Source organism: Corythoichthys intestinalis, chromosome 4 (assembly GCF_030265065.1).
Source record: "Corythoichthys intestinalis isolate RoL2023-P3 chromosome 4, ASM3026506v1, whole genome shotgun sequence".
In the NCBI taxonomy this organism is placed as follows: domain Eukaryota; kingdom Metazoa; phylum Chordata; class Actinopteri; order Syngnathiformes; family Syngnathidae; genus Corythoichthys; species Corythoichthys intestinalis.
This window is the reverse complement of record NC_080398.1, coordinates 30,255,484-30,275,274: the sequence shown is the minus strand read 5'-3', so window position 1 is coordinate 30,275,274 and position 19,791 is coordinate 30,255,484. Positions and strand designations below refer to the sequence as shown.

Genomic DNA, 19,791 nt, shown 5'->3' with positions numbered 1-19,791 from the left:
AGGAGAGTTGTTGATGGCTCACCTGGGATTTTTCAAAAGGCCAGTTCTGAAAACTATTTAAGAAAGATGAGCTCTAGTGTCGGAGTCGTACCGGTACAGACAAATATCCTGGTTCAGGTATCGAGATTGGATCAGGAGTAAAAAAAAAAATGGGATCAGTGTATCTCTAAATTAAAAAAATATATACATTGGGGAAAATAAGTATTTAGTCAACCACCAATTGTGCAAGTTCTACTTGAAAAGATTAGAGAGGCCTGTAATTGTCAACATGGGTAAACCTCAACCATGAGAGACACAGAATGTGGGGGAAAAAAACAGAAAATCACATTGTTTGACTTTTAAAGAAGAATTTATTTCGAAATTAGAGAGGAAAATAAGTATTTGGTCACCTACAGACAAGATTTCTGGCGGTCAAAGAGGTCTAACTTCTTCTAACGAGGTCTAATGAGGTCTAACGAGGCTCCACTCGTTACCTGTATTAATGGCACCTGTTTTAACTCATTATCTGTATAAAAGACGACTGTCCACAACCTCTGTCAGTCACACTCCAAACTCCACTATGGCCAAGACCAAAGAGCTGTCGAAAGACACCATAGACAAAATTGTAGCCCTGCACCACGCTGGGAAGACTGAGTCTGCAATAGGTAAAATGCTTGGTGTAAAGAAATCAACTGTGGGAGTAATTTTTAGAAAATGAAGACATACAAGACCACTGATAATCTCCCTCCATCTGGGGCTCAATGCAAGATGTCACCCTGTGGCGTCCAAAATGATAACAAGAACGGTGAGCAAAAATCCCAGAACCACTCGGGGGGACCTAGTGAATGACCTACAGAGAGCTGGGACCACAGTAACAAAGGCTACTATCAGTAACACAATGCGCCGCCAGGGACTCAAATCCTGCCCTGCCAGACGTGTCCCCCTGCTGAAGAATGTACACGTCCAGGCCCGTCTGCGGTTCGCTAGAGAGCATTTGGATGATCCAGAAGAGGACTGAGAGAATGTGTTATGGTCAGATGAAACCAAAATAGAACTTTTTGGGAGAAACACAGGTTCTCGTGTTTGGAATACTGAATACTGAATTGCATCCGAAGAACACCATACCCACTGTGAAGCATGGGGGTGGAAACATCATGCTTTGGGGCTGTTTTTCTGCAAAGGGACCAGGACGACTGATCTGTGTAAGGGAAAGAACAAATGGGGCCATCTATCAAGGGATTTTGAGGGAAAATCTCCTTCCATCAGCAAGGGCATTGAAGATGAGCCGTGGCTGGGTCTTTCAGCACGACAATGATCCCAAACTCACAGCCAGGGCAACGAAGGAGTGGCTTCGTATGAAGCATTTCAAGGTCCTGGAGTGGCCTAGCCAGTCTCCAGATCTCAACCCCATAGAAAATCTATGGAGGGAGTTGAAAGTACTTGTTGCCCAACGACAGCCCCAAAACATCACTGCTCTAGAGGAGATCTGCATGGAGGAATGGGCCAAAATACCAGCAACAGGGTGTGAAAAGCTTGTGAAGAGTTACAGAAAACGTTTGGCCTCCGTTATTGCCAACAAAGGGTACATAAAAAAGTATTGAGATGAACTTTTGGTATTGACCAATTACTTATTTTCCATGATTTGCAAATAAATTCTTTAAAAATCAAACAATTTGATTTTCTGGGGTGGGTTTCCACATTCTGTCTCTCATGGTTGAGGTTTATCCATATTGACAATTACAGGCCTCTCTGATATTTTCAAGTGGGAGAACTTGCACAATTGGTGGTTGACTAAATACTGATTTGTCCCACTGTATATACTGGATATTGGGGCAAATAGCGTTGTGTGATTAAAAGGCTTTTAATTAAAATTAATTAATTACAAAGCCGCTGATTTTTTTTTTTTTTTTTTTAAATCAAGTGCCACACCTAATTTATCTATGTTTACACATTTCCTTCGAATTTCTCATAATTTATACATGGTTACGTTCCTTATTTTGTATCATTGATTATCGTATTGATTACCACAACATGGCTTGGAATCATATTTGCAGTAATATTTTGATACAGTTCAGTTCGTACAGTATTTCCACATGGTTCGTGATATTTATTGATATTGTATTTATGACCTTGTGAAGTTTTTCTGGAATTCTGTGTGGTTTTTAACATCCATTAAATTTGAAGAATGCCGCAGTGTTCGTGCAGTCTTTTCTTTTGTGTGTTAGTGTTTGTTTTTTAATAATGACACACGGCTAATAATTCATCGCTTCATAAAAACAGCCCGGATCCTATGACAAAAGATAAGCATAATAAGGTAGATTGGGGCGCAAACAAATCAAAAAGGATTATTTTATTTCCTCTTATCAGAGTGAGAGCGATAAACAACCGATGGTTAATTAACCTGCGAGTGGAATAAACACCAAGATCAATAAAGGTGGAAGTGAAATAACAAAAAATGGAGGGGGTGATGGGCATTGCTGGGTGAGGAGGGGGTAACTAAAGATAAAGCATAGATAGAATCAGTGGCCGTTTGAATTTTCATTTCACCTTAAAAGTGCCCACAAATTGCCTGCAGAGACTCAATTAGCTGTGGCGGTGGCCACCGAGCGCCGGCGGCGACCGCGCGCCGGTCTGTCTCGCTTACTGATAACCTCGCGGCCGAGGTTGCATCACTGTCAACAAAGCGCCAAGGGGGCCTCCCAACATGTGTTCGGCCCGCCGTCATACATCAAAACGTTTTTCTAGGACTTTTGACCGCCAAGACGTAGCACGCAACGTCCCGTGTTTTCATGGCCATAAACAATTGACGAATATGATGATGTCATGATACGATGTTCTAGGACAGTGATACTCATAAATTGTACTTGGAAATGATCCAGTTCCCATGATGAATTTAGTATCAAGTACTTAAGTATAAAGTATAACAACATAGTTTTGTGTATATACTTATGCCGGTGACATCATTGCTTTAAAGATTTTTCATTTCACCAAACCCAGAGATAGTGGGAAAAAATTGTTGCCGATTTTCTCAAAACTCTTGAAAATTCACCTTAAAAATGTTAATAAAGTGACCATAAAACATGATGAAATTTTGGCAAATTATATTTCTCAACTGTGTTTTATTCAAATGAACTGGCTTTCAGCCCTAATTATGATCATATTTTGAAATTTTATTTTGAGCGGTTTTCTCCATGGTTATGATAAGTCTTCTTACAAGAGCACATTAGACGTTTAGAACACGGGTTCCCAACCACCGGGCCGCGGACCAGTACGTGTCCGTGGCGCATTTGCTACCGGGCCGCACAGAAATAATAAATAATTTATTAACGACTTTATTCTGGTCGAATTAACTTTGGCCTGTGCCCCTTAACGCACCAGTATCCCTAGCAGGACATCTTGTTTTTTTTATATCTACAGTGGGGCAAATAAGTATTTAGTCAACCACTAACTGTGCAAGTTCTCCCACTTAAAAATATTACAAAGGCCTGTAATTGTCAACGTGGGTAAACCTCAACCATGAGAGACAGAATGTGGAGGAAAAAAAACCAGAAAATCACATTGTTTGATTTTTAAAGAATTTATTTGCAAATCATGGTGCAAAATAAGTATTTGGTCAATACCAAAAGTTCATCTCAATACTTTGTTATGTACCCTTTGTTGGCAATAATGGAGGCCAAACGTTTTCTGTAACTCTTCAAAAGCTTTTCACACACTGTTGCTGGTATTTTGGCCCATTCCTCAATGCAGACCTCCTCTAGAGCAGTGATGTTTTGGGGCTGTTGTTGGGCAACACGGACTTTCGTCTCCCTCCACAGATTTTCTATGGGGTTGAGATCTGGAGACTGGCTAGGCCACTACAGGACCTTGAAATGCTTCTTACGAAGCCACTCCTTCATTGCGTTGGCTGTGTGTTTGGGATAATTGTCATGCTGAAAGACCCAGCCACGTCTCATCTTCAATGCCCTTGCTGATGGAAGGAGAATTTCACTAAAAATCTCTCAATACGTGGCCCCATTCATTCCTTCCTTTACACAGATCAGTCAACCTGGTCCCTTTGCAGAAAACCAGCCCCAAAGCATGACGTTTCCACCCCCATCCTTCACAGTGGGTATGGTGTTCGTTGGATGCAATTCAGTATTCTTTCTCCTCCAAACACAAGAACCTGTGTTTCTACCAAAAAGTTCTATTTCTGTTTCATCTGACCATAACACATTCTCCCAGTCCTCTTCTGGATCATCCAAATGCTCTCTAGCGAACCGCAGACGGGCCCGTACATGTACTGGCTTCAGCAGGGGGACACATCTGGCAGTGTAGGGTTTGAGTCCATGGCGGTGCATTGTGTTACTGACCTTTGTCAAGGACCTTTGTTACTGTGGTCCCAGCTCTCTGTAGGTCATTCACTGGGTCCCCCCGTGTGGTTCTGTGATTTTTGCTCACTGTTCTTGTTATCATTTTGACGCCACGGGACATTTTGACGCCACGGGATGAGATATTGCATGGAGCCCCAGATCGAGGGAGATTATCATTGGTCTTGTATGTCTTTCATTTTCTAATAATTGCTCCCACAGTTGATTTCTTTACACCAAGCGAAGAGTGAAGAGTTACAGAAAACGTTCTGCCGCCATTATTGCCAAGAAAGGGCACATAACAAAGTATTGAGATGAATTTTTGTTAATGACCAAATACTTATTTTCCACCATGATTTGAAAATAAATTCTTTAAAAATCAAACAATGTGATTTTTTTTCCCACACATTCTGTCACTAATGGTTGAGGTTTACCCATGTTGACAATTACAGGCCTCTCTAATGTATTCAAGTAGGAGTACTTGCACAATTGGTGGTTGACTAAATACTTATTTGCCCCACTGGAGATGGGACCATCTCGTTTCAACGAAACAAGCTCAAGCCTACCACTGATTTAGTGGATGAGTTATATTTTCCCTGCACTTAACATTTGTTTTTAGCCCTGTCGTGTTATTTTATATTTGCTATATTTTTCTGCCGCGCATTGCCGGTCCGTGAAAAAAAAAAAAAGACCCAAATCACACCGGTCCGTGGTGCAAAAAAGGTTGGGGACCCCTGGTTTAGAATATAAACTATGAAGTGAAAGTTTCTGAGGTGAGAGTGTATTCGAAAATCATTTGTGAAAATAACACAAATAAATTGATCAAATACATATAGGGTAGCTAAAGGGTGCCATATCTCATTTTAATAATGTGCTAGTTTTAATTTTAAAAAAGACAAAAATTTAACGAAATTAGGGTGGAATTACCGGGTGTAGAGTGGGCGTGGTTAAGCAAAGGGGAGGGTCAAACAGAAAGATAAGATTATACTATAATATAGTGTGTTGTCCAGTTATCTGGAGGGGCCCCCATATTACATTGGGTACCAAAATAGTTTTAAAAAATTGTGTTGTTGTTGTTGTTGTTATACTAGTCTTATAAGACCTAATCATCAAGGATCAAATACAGTTCAGTACATGTTACGAGTTTGCTTTGGTGTAGCTAATGACCGTCTACTGGGGTGTACATTTGGACCTGTGCTTTGTTGGCAGGTGGCCTATCAGCAAGAGGGCCAAACAGAGCCAGGCACCACGGAGGCGGCCAGACTCACCTCAGCAGGCGCCACAGTGGTCCTTCTCATTGAGGCCGTCGCCCCCGTCGGTTACGCAAACCCTCACTGTTTTTACCCCGAAAAAACCTCCACTCTGACTTTGCATCACCTTGTCAGTCAAACACAAAGCGAGGCAAAGGAGGTCAATCTGTGAAAGAAAATGCAGTAGGATGCTTCCGGTAAGCAGGGAGTAATGAAGGGAGAGGGGTAAAAGGAAGTGCACATGAGAGGAATTTCCAGAAAGTTTTAGAGGGTCCCACGATGTTGCAACACTTTTTGTTCTTCAATGTGGAACTTCCATTGTTAGCATCACTTCCAAGAAAATGAAAGCAAAGTTCCCTTAGACTGCACAAGAAGCAGAAAAAAATTGTGTGTGTGTGTGTGGGGGGGGGGGGGGGTAGTTTTTTAAAGTAAAATAAAATATGATCATAATATATAACAATTATTCAATGGAAATGAGGCAGATAAAAATAAATCGAAATGGGGTCATGTACAAAACAGAATTACTGCACATACAATGTATTTGTTTATTATATTTGGATTATTAGAATATGTGTTTATTTTAAATAGTGTCAGTTTTGCTTCACAAAAAAAAAAACTAAAATACATAACGATAAACAAGACCTCATCAAATATTTTTGAACATTAAATATCTATTAGTTTTAATAGTTTAATAGTGGAGGCAGATTTGACTTAAATAATAATAGGAAATCCAATTAAATTAATATATTTTGTTTAATGAGTTTTTAGTAGTAGTCATTTAAATTTGTCCACAAAATGTTTATTTTTGTATATTTTTTAATTTATGCATTATTGCCTAAAGGAATTTTTTTTTAAAATAAAAAAAAAAACAACAACATAACATTCATATTGTATTATATTCATTTCTAATTAATATTCATTGTTAGACGCACTTAAAAATATCTAATTTCTCAATCTATAAAAATATTAATAATTACATGAATGGAAAAAATATTTTATCAATGAAATAGAAAATATTTACTATATTTCTTAATATCTAAAATTCCTTGTTTAGCTCAAAAGGCAGGTTAAAATAAGAGAAGCACAGGTGTTCATTTCATTTTTGATCATCAGCCATATAAGACCCAATCATAATGACTACATAATTACAGGGATTGTGGACATTAAGCTGCTAATAAATTATTTTATCAAAGGTTTTGCACCCTTTGATTGGAAACAACCATATTGGGAAAAAATACCCTGTAATTGTCTCATTTGCTGCCAATAGCCGCTTTCACACAGTAGGAACTATCTGCTGTTCCTAGAACTGGGAAGGGGAAGATGATGTCATTTTGGGTTGTGTTCGCAGATATTGGAACTAGGGACCAGGAACTTGAGTTCCGATAATTATTTTAGTCCCTACTTTTTAGGAATTTCAGTGGGACTGTAGAAACTTGATTACGTAGGTGTTTGGTGATTCTCCTCTCAAGGAGTTGCCATATTTAAAATAAAAAAAAAACTAGCCTCGTAGTTAAGACGCTGGATTTCCTCGTCAATTGAAACTACAGTGGGGCAAATAAGTACTTAGTCAACCAATAATTGTGCAAGGTCCCCCACTTGAAAATATTAGAGAGGCCTGTAATTGTCAACGTGGTTAAACCTCAACCATGAGAGAGAATGTGGGGGGAAAAAAGCAGAAAATCACATTGTTTGATTTTTAAAGAATTTATTTGCAAATCATGATGGAAAATAAGTATTTGGTCAATACCAAAAGTTCACCGCAATACTTTGTTATGTACCCTTTGTTGGCAATAACGGAAGCCAAACGTTTTCTGTAACTCTTCACAAGCTTTTCACACACTGTTGCTGGTATTTTGGCCCATTCCTCCATGCAGATCTCCTCTAGAGCAGTGATGTTTTGGGGCTTCGTTGGACAACACGGACTTTCAACTCCCTCCACAGATTTTCTATGGGGTTGAGATCTGGAGACTGGCTAGGCCACTCAAGGACCTTGAAATGCTTCTTACGAAGCCACTCCTTTGTTGTCCTGGCTGTGTGTTTGGGCTCATTGTCTCATTTTCACTCAAAATCTCTTGATACATGGCCCCATTCTTTCTTTCCTTTAGACAGATCAGTCGTCCTGGTGCCTTTGCAGAAAAACAGCCCCAAAGCATGTTTCCACCCCCATGCTTCACAGTGGGTATGGTGTTCTTCAGATGCAATTCAGTATTCTTTCTCCTCCAAACAGGAGAACCTGTGTTTCTACCAGAAAGTTCGATTTTGGTTGCATCTGACCATAGCACATTCTCCCAGTCCTCTTGTGGATCATCCAAATGCTCTCTAACGAACCACAGACAGGCCTGGCTGTGTACTTTCTTCAGCAGGGGGACACGTCTGGCAGTGCAGGATTTGAGTCCCTGGCGGCGCATTGTGTTACTGATAGTAGCCTTTCTTACTGTGGTCCCAGCTCTCTGTAGGTCATTCACTAGGTCCCCCCGTGTGGTTCTGGGATGTTTGCTCCCCGTTCTTGTTATAATTTTGACGCCACGGGGTGAGGTCCGTGTTGCCCAACGACAGCCCCAAAACATCATTGCTCTAGAGGAGATCTGCATGGAGGAATGGGCCAAAATACCAGCAACATTGTGTGAAAAGCTTATGAAGAGTTACAGAAAACGTTTGGTCTCCGTTATTGCCAACAAAGGGTATATAACAAAGTATTGAGATGAACTTTTGGTATAGACCAAATACTTATTTTCCACCATGATTTGCAAATAAATTCTTTAAAAATCAAATAATGTGATTTTCTAGTTTTTTCCCACATTCTGTCTTTCATGGTTGAGGTTTACCCATGTTGACAATTATAGGCTTCTCTAATATTTTCAAGTGGGAGAACTTGCACAATTAGTGGTTGACTAAATACTTATTTGCCCCACTGTATTTCCTTCAAACATGCAAGAAGTGCTGCTGTGTCCTTGATGATCTATTTGTTGTTTTGCGTTCAGCTTAGTTTTTGCGGTTTTATTTTTTCATTGGTGGGTGTGGCAAGTAAAAAAATATCCATCACTGGCGCAGACTGCAACGCCACAGCAGTTCGTATCAGGCGCGGGACCCATGTGTGGGCACGACTGCCTGGCGAAGGAAAGTAGTACAGTTGTATTAAAAAGTATCTGAACCTTTTGGAATTTCTAACATTTCTGCATATATTCACCATCAAACGTGATCTGATCTTTGTGAAAATCACACCGATGGAAAAAACTGTCAAACAATGACAGAAGGAGGAAAAAATAAGTAAGTGAACCATCACATTTAATATTATCCCAAACAATTCAACTTTGGTTTCATCAGTCCACAAAATATTTTGCCAAAGCTTTTGTGGAGTGTCAAAGTGCCTTTTTGCGAACATTAAACGAGCAACAATGTTTTTTTAGACAGCAGTCGATTCCTCCATGAACACCATTTTTGGCCATAGTTTTCCATATAGTTGATGTGTGCACAGATATACTGGTCTGTTCCAATGATTTCTGTAAGTCTTTAGCAGACACTGTAGGGTTCTTTTTACCTCCCTGAGGCTTCTGCGCTGAACTCTTTAGTGCACGGCCACTCCTTGGGAGAGAAGCCACAATGCCAAACTCTTATTTGTAGACAGCTTTTCTGACTGTCGATTGATGACATTCCAGAATTTAAGAGATGGTTTTGTATCCTTTCCCAGCTTTATACAAATCAACAATCCTTGATCGCAGGTCTTCAGACAGCTCTTTTGACAGAGCCATGCTGTACATCAGGCAATGCTTCTCATCAATACAATTCTTACCAGGTGTGTGTTTTATCGTGGGCAGGGCAGCTTTAAACCACTCATCAGTGATTGGGCACACACCTGACTTTAATTGTTTGGTAAAAATTGGTTTCAATTGCTCTTTAAGTCGCCTTGGGCAGAGGGTTCAATTATTTATTTCCCCCCTTCTGACATTGTTTGCATGCTATCCTCATTAAAATAGGAAAACCTATAAATAAATGTTTGGGCGGTTTTAGTTAAAGCACACAGTTTTTACATCTCTGCGATTTTGACAAAGATCAGATCTCAAAGTACTCAGGTTCGTACAGTCCAAAAGCGGCAATTGACGGCGGCATAGACTTCCAATCTATTCTGACTAGGAGAATTTAACTGCCAATGGCAGTGAATGAGTTAAGTACCTAAATAATCTAAGAACCACTACAACTACAAAATCCTTAATGCATACCTGACTCTGGGGCAGTTTACATGGCGACTCTGTGACAAAAAGACGCACTGACTGAGCAGCGGACTCGCGTCGCGTGCATATGGTGTCGGCGAAGACGAAAAATTCTGAATCCTGCCTCCAAATTGGAAGAATCCGATTGCGGGGGAATGAGGGGGGCTTCCTCGGCATGCATATCAAAGGCTCCCGCGGCGCGAGACCACGCCATTAACGTCAGCCCTCGCACACGTCACATTGGGCGTGCGCAGCGGTGCTACTAAACATTAAAAATAGCAAATATGGCAGAATGTCGGCTTTAATTTACTGTTTTAATAATATTTTTAAATCAAATATGTTGACTGTTTCAATTTTTGTGCCTTTTTGAACAAAAGAAAAATGCCATTGCGTCGAGTGGGCGGGCATATTTTTTTCCGGGCTGAGGGCGCTTAGTGGAGTCAAAGTGCATCATTCGCTGTCGCCCTGTAAATCTGCACTGCCCCCTAGGGCCTGGCATGAATACTACATCGTTTTCCTGCGGAATTGTGACATTGTTCAAATGGAGACGCAAATGCAAATTTGAAATTTTTCGTATTCTTGGAGAGTCACCATGTAAACGGCCCCAAAGCTTTCCGTGTGCGCCTTCCGTGTTTGCTGTCACCATATAAAAGCGAGGTCATTCCGCAGCACAATTGTTGCGTCTTGGTTTTGCAGTGTCACCATGTAAACGGTCCTAATAGGCCTCCAATCTATTCTGACTGGGAGGATTTAACTGTCTATGGCGGTGAATGAGTTTACCAAAATTATCTGAGAAAACCCTACAACTATAAAATCCTTAATGCATACCTGACTCTGACTATCCCCACTGACTTTCCTTGTCCTTTCTCTGCTGTCCACAAATCATTGTCCCCAACAAATTCTGCCAAGCAACAAATGAGGAGGAAACGCAATCAAACGAAGGTTTGCTAAGATGTAACAAATTAGTTGTATTTTGTTTAAAAATATCACAAAAGCTTACCAATATTTTACAGATGATACAAATAGTTCATTCCTTATCTTGTCAGCATTTCGGAGGGTGCGTAGCTAAGTGACAACCAAGCCATGTTAAAGATAATAGCTAGGTAAAGGTTTATTTTCAACCATTTTTACATAGAAAAGATGTCTTACAATCTAACCTGAGAGACAGTGAGCCTGCTACAGAGCGGGGTGTATTGGGGATAGTTCGTCTTCTTCATTTTGCCCTTTCAGAAGAAGATTTGAGGGCAGGCGGTGGGGACCAATCAGCCACAATACGACCTTTTGATGATTAGCAAATTAGTGAATGTCTGTGTAGCATTTGCATTCTTAGTCTTGACTTCACGTTCTGCAGGAAGCATCCATCTTTTCTGCTTTGGCTCAGGAGTCCTACATAGTAATGAAAACTGTCAGTGGAGACGTTTTAAAAAATAAAAATAAAAAATAGACATGCTGTTATTTTTATTCACGCGGGGAGAAAAAACTGGTTCGCAGTGACTGCGTATTCAACCAATTATTGTGTGGCTGAGCGAAGGCGAGATGTTTTGCATGTCTTTTGAGGCGCACATCCACGCTTCCTATGCTTACACCTCATTTTCCTAGCGTGTCATCCACAGCGGAATTCCTCTGCAAAATGCCCAACATTTCAAGTATTTGCTCCCCACGTCCCGGTCGAGCTTCACGATTGCACGCTGAGAAAAGGCCTGCACCAATGATAGCGAGTGAGTGATAGACTATTTGGGGGTGGTCTGGCTGGCGTAAGTGCTATCCTTGCTAGCAATCTGTCGCCAAGCAGACTAATAAATTAAAGAAGCTAAAAAGGGACATTAATAAAGAAGTCAGAAAGCGTCAACTAATAGTCCAGAGTAATGATAACGACATCCTGTGAGGGGTGGGAATGGGCGGGGTAGACTTAATGAAATTAAATGTCATCGTCCTTGAGTGAGTTGCCTCCATGGCGGGTGCCTCTTTTCGGAAGAGTCGAGCTTAGCCTGGGTGAGGCCGAGAGGAGGGCATCTCTGGCAAGTTCGCCGAACGTGATTCTTCACAAGTCCTAGTTTTCCCAAGTAGCGCGGCGGCAGAGGCTCCGACTTCGCTACTGCGGCGGCGTCTCCCCCACCATGTCGATGCCGTGCTGCTGAAGTTGCGCTCTCAGCAAGGCGTTTTCGTTCTTCAGTTCTTCGATCTTGACGGACAAGACAGAAGGACTTGGTTAGGCGCATATTTCTCCTGTACACTATAAAAAATGATTTTTGTAGGTATTCCGTATTGGCCCGAATATAAGACGGTGTTTTTTTGCATTGAAATAACACTGAAAAAGAGGGGGTCGTCTTTTATTCGCGGTCTAGAAATTATACCCATTCACGATGCTAGATGGCGCCAGATATCATTGAAGCGATGTTCTGTCATGACAGATCTCAGCTACTCTCCCAATTCACAAAGCTAGATGCCGCCAGATATGATTGAAGCGATGTTCTGTCATGACAGATCTCAGCTACTCTCAAGTTTAACCCGTTTGCATTATTTTATTGCAGTTTTTTTCCGTATTAGATTTGTTTCAAGACTACAGTTACAGTTAGACTTCACTTTGATGGTTAATGCAGTTATTGCAATTTTGTTGTTTTATCACAATAGATTGGTTTATTTACATTTCAAAAACCAGAAGCCATTCGTTTACGAATGTGATTGCACTTTAGTTTACATATTTAAATGTTCAGATATTAAGATTTGAATGAGGCAAAATAACATGCTTTTTCTCTCAAATATATTGATATAATTATTTGTTTCAGATGTACTGTAATTATTTTCTGTATAAAAATTAATTTGGTGTTCAAAAAGGTTTTTCAAACTTGAGTCTTGAAAACGAGGGGCCGTCTTATAATCAGGACCGTCATATATTCGGGCCAATACGGTAATTATGATCCATATACTGTAGATTGTATAAATTATACTAAAAGTATTTCGGTAAGCAAGTGAACTGTATTAAATTGATTAAAATTAACTCCCTTTACCCAGATTTAATCAGTATAAACTTTAACTTGAACAAACAAGATAATATCTACTCAAAAATATTAGGTGTGTGCTCAAGGCGCGTCTTCGTTGAAACTGAAACGGAAGGCCACTTCATTTGGCGAGAGACTCCAACTTGGATGGCATCGTACAGTAACAGGTAAGTGTGAACTTACTGTTTCTTTTAAAATTGACAATGCGAAAACATTAACAAGCCTGATACGCTTCATGTTAAATTAAGAAGCCCCATAGTGAAAACATTTTTATATTTTATTCCTGGCTTTCGACAGTCATTCCTGAGAGCTAGCTAAAGTCTAGCTGTTTTTCAGAGCATAGCAACATGAGTTGCTGATAATAATGTGGCTCTATTTGAACCATTAACCTTATTTTCTAATTAACTTTTCAGTTACAGCGTCCAGTATTGTCAAACGTTTCACCCTTCAGTATAATTGAGTGACGCTGGGCTGCTAATGCGTGTAAATGGCAGTAATGGCGGCAACCACTGGGGGCTACCACAGCTCTGATTAGTCAATATGTATTAAGGAACAACTCATCAGCCAGCTATCCAATAGCCTGATAATGATCCTGCTTATTTGACTCAGGTGTGTTGGTGGAAGGAGACGTGGAAAACGAACTGGATAGGTGCCCTCGAGTACTGGAGTTGGTGACCCCTGCTCTAACATGTTTAACATGTTACAACATAGCACCCCTGTTAGGTTCAAACATCTATGGTACAGTATTTTTGCCTTATTTGTATTTCAAACTGAAAGATGCTTGTTGCACTCGTGTTGTTCACTGTTCAGTTAAAACGTATCCAAAACTCATGTTGTTTGCACATTACTTATTTTGGACTGATGCCCTCGTGTTCTTCACTCATCAGTTGAATTGAATACTGTACTTGAACTTATACTATGATGAAAAATTGCTTCCATGCAATTTATGTTGGGCAGACAATTGGTTAAATGTTAAATTTAATGAGCAAATTGTCGATAAAAACAGTTGACAATCAAATGTTTTTCTTGTGTACAATGACTTCAGGGTAAAACAAACCTAATCTACAATAGTAATAATTAAGTTGATATTTAAATTGATATTTATTAAAAAAAATAAAAATAAAAAAAAACATTTAATTAAATATACAATCCAATACACTACAACCATGGGTAAATAATACTCAATTTTAATAGGTATTAAGTGATATAATCTGTTTCAAAAGGTTAAGTTAACCTTACCGAAATCATTTGAGGATATTATTGTTAACGCATTAAGGTACTATTTACTAAATCAAATTGGCTAAACTTTACACTATTAACTGAGTATAAATTGTTACCTCATTTTTATTGAGTAAATTCTATAGTTTGTTTGTTTTTTACAGTGTACCATTTACGAAATAAGCTTTAGATGCAGGTGTTTCTCAATATTGTCTGTCTGTGTTGCTGCACTGTTTGTATTCAAGTATCTTTTGCTTGACTATTCACAGATTAATTTTGCAAATAGTGGACTAAATTAACTGGGTTTTACATTTTAGCTGGAAATGTGCATTACAACCAATAGTTTCAATAGTTGAAATATTATCCAACTATGTAACTACTTCATACAAAACAAAAGCATATGTTTGCAAATATCAAATTTTGATTAAATACAAATAATGAAAAAATATTAGAAAAAAATGTTTCATTAGGAATTAAGAAAATATGTATTTTTCCCCTTACTTTATACTTCAAGTATCTGAAAATATTTAATAGTTTTACCTTCTGCATTTAAAAATGTAAAAAAAAAAAAATATAATAATAATAATACTACTAATATTCATTCATTCATTTTCCATGCCGCTTATTCCTCACGAGGGTCGCGGAGGTGCTGGAGCCTATCCCAGCTAACAACAGGCAGTAGGCACCCTGAACTGGTTGCCAGCCAATCGCAGGGCACAAGGAGACACACAACCATTCACGCACACACTCATACCTACGGACAATTTAGAGTGTTCAATCAGCCTACCATGCATGTTTTTGGGATGTGGGAGGAAACCGGAGTTCCCGGAGGAAACCCACGCACGCACGGGGAGAACATGCAAACTCCACACAGGAAGGCCGAAGCCCGGGATTGAACCCTTGATCTCAGAACTGTGAGGCAGATGTGCTAACCACTCAGCCACCGTGCCGCCTACTATTACTAATAATAATAAATTTTAAAATATAAGAATATACGTACTATTAAAAGGCTGCATAATTGAGATTTTGGACAATTTTTAGGTGAATGTCACTAATTGATTATTCAACTGTTTAGAAAAAAAAAAAAAAGTCAATTAATTTGATAATTGATTTGTTGTCGATCAATCATGGCAGCCCTATCTGATATTTTCAGCGAGTCAATGGCGTTTCACATTTCTCTCTTTAGAGCTAAGTAAGTCTTCATAAATCTTTACAGCTGCTCCTTCTATGTGCCCATTACCTCTGTTCAGTGACGTAAACAGAGATTAAACACAGTGGGCCATAAGAATCAAGGCAACCCGCAACGGGATTACCGAATGACGCGGTGCGTCAACTCCGCTGGGTGTCAACTCACCTCCTACCTCTTGAGTAGGACTCCAAAAAAGATCATGTTAAGCTTTAAGAAGTGGGTGAGAGGTGTCTAGGGGGTCTACAGCCAAACTCTATACAGTATTCTGCGAGTAGATCAGAATGCAAGTTGGCTGCCTGACTGTTTTCACTCCTGCCGCCTCTCGCCGGTAGTAGCGAGCGCTTTGATAGTTGGGGAGGATACGATTGAGGCTCTAACCACCAAAACCACTCAGGGATCCACTCGGAAAAGAAATGAAGATACACTCCAGGGAGCTGGTGGATTTCACTCTTGTGGGGAGGAGACTTGAAGAAGCTCGCCGGAGCAAACGAGTCTATTTAACCTGTTTTATCTTCGCTGCCGCTAGGGGGAAAATACTAATAAATGTTCGACTGTTCTCATACTCAAAATCAATGTTGAGAAACATTTGCATGTTTCTGCATGTTACTTAATAAAATGTTTGTTATATCAAAACTGTTGCGATGGATTTTAACTTGGCAATAAACACATTAGAGTTGTCAATCGGGTCCGATCACGTCATTTTCAAAGTATCGGAATCGGCAAAAAAATACCGGCCATGCCTTTTTTTTAATATATATATATTTTAATTAAATCGTTTTCTAATTGTATTTAACGTTACAGACATAATATGTTACACTCATCCAGAGTCTTTAGTTTAGGCTTAAGGTAGGGTTATCAAATTTATACCGATAACGGCAGTAATTTTTTTTTTTTAATGTATCATGTTAAATATTTAACGCAATTAATGCATGCGTTGCACGACCCACTCACGCATTATCGCGCTCAATCCATAATGGCGCCGTTTTACCCATTTAGAGAGATAAAAGGCAGCGTAAAATGAGTAGAGTGAATTTTGGCAGCCTTTGACGCCTTTTTTTAATAGGCTTTGCCTTACAATCCCTCTCCCTACGATTAGAGATATCGTGGGAAGCAATGTGGGGAAGCAAGGTAGCAATTGATCTTTTTCTTAACACCTTATGTTATTTCCCAACGCAGAGAAGATATATGAATTGGTAGCACAACGCAAAGTCATGGTTCCACTTCCCATCATGCATTTGGGTTGAATGGCTGCAGTATCATTTACTGAAAGCTCAACAAATACACTAGATGGCAATATTTAGTCACAATATACAAAGTCACAAGTCTTTCTATCCGTGGATCCCTCTCACAGAAAGAATGTTAATAATGTAAATGCCATCTTGAGGATTTATTGTCATACTAAACAAATAAAATACTTATGTACTGTATATTAAATGTATATATTCGTCCGAGTTTTATTCATTTTTTTTCTTAATGCATTGCCAAAATGTATATGATCGGGAAAAAACATCGGGAATGATTGGAATTGAATCGGGAGCAAAAAAAAGCAATCGGATCGGGAAATATCGGGATCGGCAGATACTCAAACTAAAACGATCGGGATCGGATCGGGAGCAAAAAAACATGATCGGAACAACCCTAAAACACATAGTAGTATGTGCTGGAGGAGGGGAAAAGCATATCAGGCAAACTGTGTTTTCTCTTTTCTTTGGAGGGTCTTCCAACCAGAGTTAACTAATCAACAACTAACGGATGATGAAATGGATCAACATCTATTTTGGTGGATGATTCATTTTTTTGAGATGTCGTCATGTTAAATATTGTCTTAATGCTCTTCTAGGACCCTTTCGATAGGAAATATTCTCTCTTACATTGTTTTTTTTTTAATTAATCTATTCACAAAAAGGGGACCGGTGGTAAATATTTTCTTCTTATTTTTTTTTTAATTGAGAAAAAAAGAATATACAGTAAATAGTCATTTTTATATTTAATTTTTTTTTCAATGTATTTTCTAAAAAAAATAAATTACCGAATTTTTCGGACTATAAGTCGCACCAGAAAAATGGGCAATGAAGAGGAAAAAAAAAACATACTAGTACATGTTTTTTTCGGACCGGAGTATAAATCGCATTTTGGGGGGAAATTTATTTGATAGAATCCAACACCAAGAACAGACATGTCATCTTGAAAGGCAATTTATAATAAAAATACAATAGAGAACAACAGGCTGAATAAGTGTACGGTATTCTAACGGTACATAAGGCATAAACAACGAACTGAGAACGTGCCCAGTATGTTAAAGTAAAATAACTTTTAGGAGTTATTCAAATAACTATAGCATAAAGAACATGCTAACAAGCAACATAATGTAATAGTGTGTTAATAACTTAACACATAAGTGGCCAAACTATGAAAAAAAACTGCAACTTGTCCGAAAATAACGTATTTTCTTTTCTTTTATTTAAAAAAAGGGGGGGACAAAATATTATTTTTATTTTAACCTTAGAAAACGCTTCTTTATTCATTTTTTTTTTCTTACCAAAAACAAAAAAAAAACAGTAAACATTCTTTGTTAATTTCTAACAATGAAAGATTGAGGAGTACAGAAATGTTAAATATATTCTAGATAAAAAACAAAGTCAATGACCATGACTTACCGTATTGGCCCGAATATAAAACAGTGTTGTTTTTTTTTGCATTGAAATAAGACTGAAAAAGAGGGGGTCGTCTTATATTCGCGGTCTCGACATTATACCCTTTCACGACACTAGATGGCACCAGATATCATTGAAGCGATGTTCTGTCATGACAGATCTCAGCTACTCTCAAGTTTAACCAGTTTGCATTATTTTATTGCAATGTTTTTCCTTATTCAGATGTGTTTAACCAGTTTGCATTATTTTATTGCAATGCTTTTCCTTATTCAGATTTGTTTCAAGACTACAGTTATAGTTAGACTTCACTTCGATGGTTAATGCAGTTATTGTAATTTTGTTGTTTTATCACAATAGATTGGTTTACTTACATTTCAAAAACGGAAGCCATTCATTTACGAATGTGATTGCACTTTAGTTTACATATTTAAATGTTCAGATATTAAGATTTGAATGAGGCAAAATAATATGCATTTTCTCTCAAATATATTGCTGTAATCATTTGTTTCGGATGTACTGTAATTATTTTCTGCATAAAAATTAATTTGGTGTTCAAAAAGTCTTTTTTCAAACTTGAGTCTTGAAAAAGAGGGGGTCGTCTAATAATCAGGGCCGTCTTATATTTGGGCCAATACGGTACTTTCACGAGCTACACAAAATGACTTGGCGGGCCATAATGGCCCTGTCAGCCTTCAGTTTGACACCTGTGGGTAGTAATGGGTAGTTTCTTGCAAAGTGCTTCACTAATTGTGATGTATTACGTTGGCGTCAGTCAAGAGAAGATTTAATATTTGTCATTGTATTAGTAAATTTGGTATTATTTATTACTATATGTCAAAACAACAGCACCTAGTCATAACCAATATATTTTATTATGGAGGTTAATCCCTCAAACATTCTGAAACGCCATTTCCATCTAGCGTTGCCTTACTTGCTGCCTGCACAGCTCATTGTCCACCTGGATTCTTTCCACTTCCTTCAGGCTATCCTGCAGCCGCTGATTGCCCTGGCGGAGCTCACGAATGTAGTCGCACGCTTTGGACAGGATGCCTCCTTTGCTCTGGAATGACAAAACATTCGCGTTTTGAGTTCAAGTTTCCCCATCACTGATTATAATGGTTGGGTAACTGCAGTTTTATGAAAGCCTAATGTAATATATTTTAAGACCTTTTTTTAAAAGCCCCTTTAATTAAATCTAGGGGATCTCATTGACTAATATGGGTAATATGGACTTAATATTTTGCATAATACATTTGCCCTTTCTTATATAGCACTATTTATAAGTGACGATAAAAAAAGAATAATAAACATTCTAGTAAAATGTCTTAATGGTATAGCAAAATATAATAGATTTTTTTTCAGTACGGAACTTTTAAAACAGTTCAGTGATGTTCTGAGATCCAAAACAGAACACAGATATGGGAGGGGAAATTCAACCGTCACACATCTGCTCTGTAAACAAACACAGTGCAGCTCAGCCACTGGCCAGAGGCTATATTGGCTAGCTTTATGCTTTCAGCAGTACATGTTAAATCTTTTGGAACGACATCACACAAAAATCAATATCAGCGCAGCATTAAAAGTATTTAAATTGAATTAGTTTTTTTTTTTTTTAAACGTAATAAAAATATGTTTTAAAGAAGTTTAGTATTATGAAATATACCGTAATTTTCAGACTATAAGCCGCTCTTTTTTCCTTCATTTGGATACCTGTGGCTTATAGTCCAGTGCGGCTTATTTGTTGATTTATTTGGGTTAATATGTAACATTTCATTTGACAGCGGTGTCATAAGACTCTCATAAGACCGTCATAATTGTGTCATGACGCTATAATGGGCATTAATAAACGCTTGTGACAGATGTCATTTAGTATCATCTGGCAAATTATGTCACTAACTCCATTTAAATCCAGCTTGGATCTTTTACATCCATTCAAAAGTGAAATAAT

At 38.6% G+C, this 19,791-nt stretch overlaps 1 protein-coding gene across 3 annotated transcripts in view; it reads right to left on the bottom strand.

Annotated features, from left to right (window-relative positions):
* Positions 1-9,906: 9,906 nt before the first annotated feature.
* The window catches only part of LOC130914828 (upstream stimulatory factor 2), a 41,249-nt gene continuing 31,364 nt past the window's right edge, over positions 9,907-19,791 (bottom strand). The window contains exons 8-9 of one of the 3 annotated variants that reach the window (XM_057834359.1): positions 18,775-18,903; positions 9,907-11,965 (exon numbers count right to left, since the gene is read on the bottom strand). In XM_057834359.1, coding sequence (XP_057690342.1) covers positions 11,876-11,965; positions 18,775-18,903 — 219 coding nt within the window. In that variant the 3' untranslated portion in view covers positions 9,907-11,875. The remainder of the gene's footprint in view (positions 11,966-18,774; positions 18,904-19,791) is intronic. The other 2 variants (XM_057834357.1, XM_057834358.1) reach the window with 2 other exon arrangements.